The 302-nt window shown below is 61.3% G+C and overlaps 1 protein-coding gene across 1 annotated transcript in view; it reads right to left on the bottom strand.

The window, feature by feature from the left end:
- Positions 1 to 302, bottom strand: part of GLTSCR1 (glioma tumor suppressor candidate region gene 1) — an 18,055-nt gene that overhangs the window by 6,879 nt on the left and 10,874 nt on the right. The window contains 1 exon segment of the mRNA XM_019474359.1: positions 17 to 142. Within this exon segment, the coding sequence (XP_019329904.1) occupies positions 17 to 142 (126 nt within the window).

Here is a 302-nt window from a genome sequence, read left to right as displayed (position 1 = left end):
TTGGCCTCGTCGTCACCGCCACCGGCTGCCCCTGGCCGCTCACCAGGACGGAGGAGGATGGGCTGCTGAACTGGCTGAGCACGGGGGAAGCCTGGCTGGTAGGAGGCTGCTGCTTCGTTTGCAGGATGATCCCCTGGGGCACCTGCGCGAGATAAAAAAAACAACCCCAAACCCCCCCAGAAGTTGAAACCGTGCCCTAAACCCATTGCTTTTTAATCCGCGAGTACCGTCAATTCAGCACAAACGCAGGAGGAGGGAAGGGACCGTTTGCTGTGCTGGCCCCGTCTGCCCCCCCCACACTC

The sequence above is a fragment of the Aptenodytes forsteri genome, unplaced genomic scaffold, assembly GCF_000699145.1.
Source record: "Aptenodytes forsteri isolate BGI_AS27 unplaced genomic scaffold, ASM69914v1 Scaffold553, whole genome shotgun sequence".
NCBI lineage: Eukaryota > Metazoa > Chordata > Aves > Sphenisciformes > Spheniscidae > Aptenodytes > Aptenodytes forsteri.
Note: the sequence above shows the minus strand (reverse complement) of the source record. Positions and strands in the feature narration are given on the sequence as shown.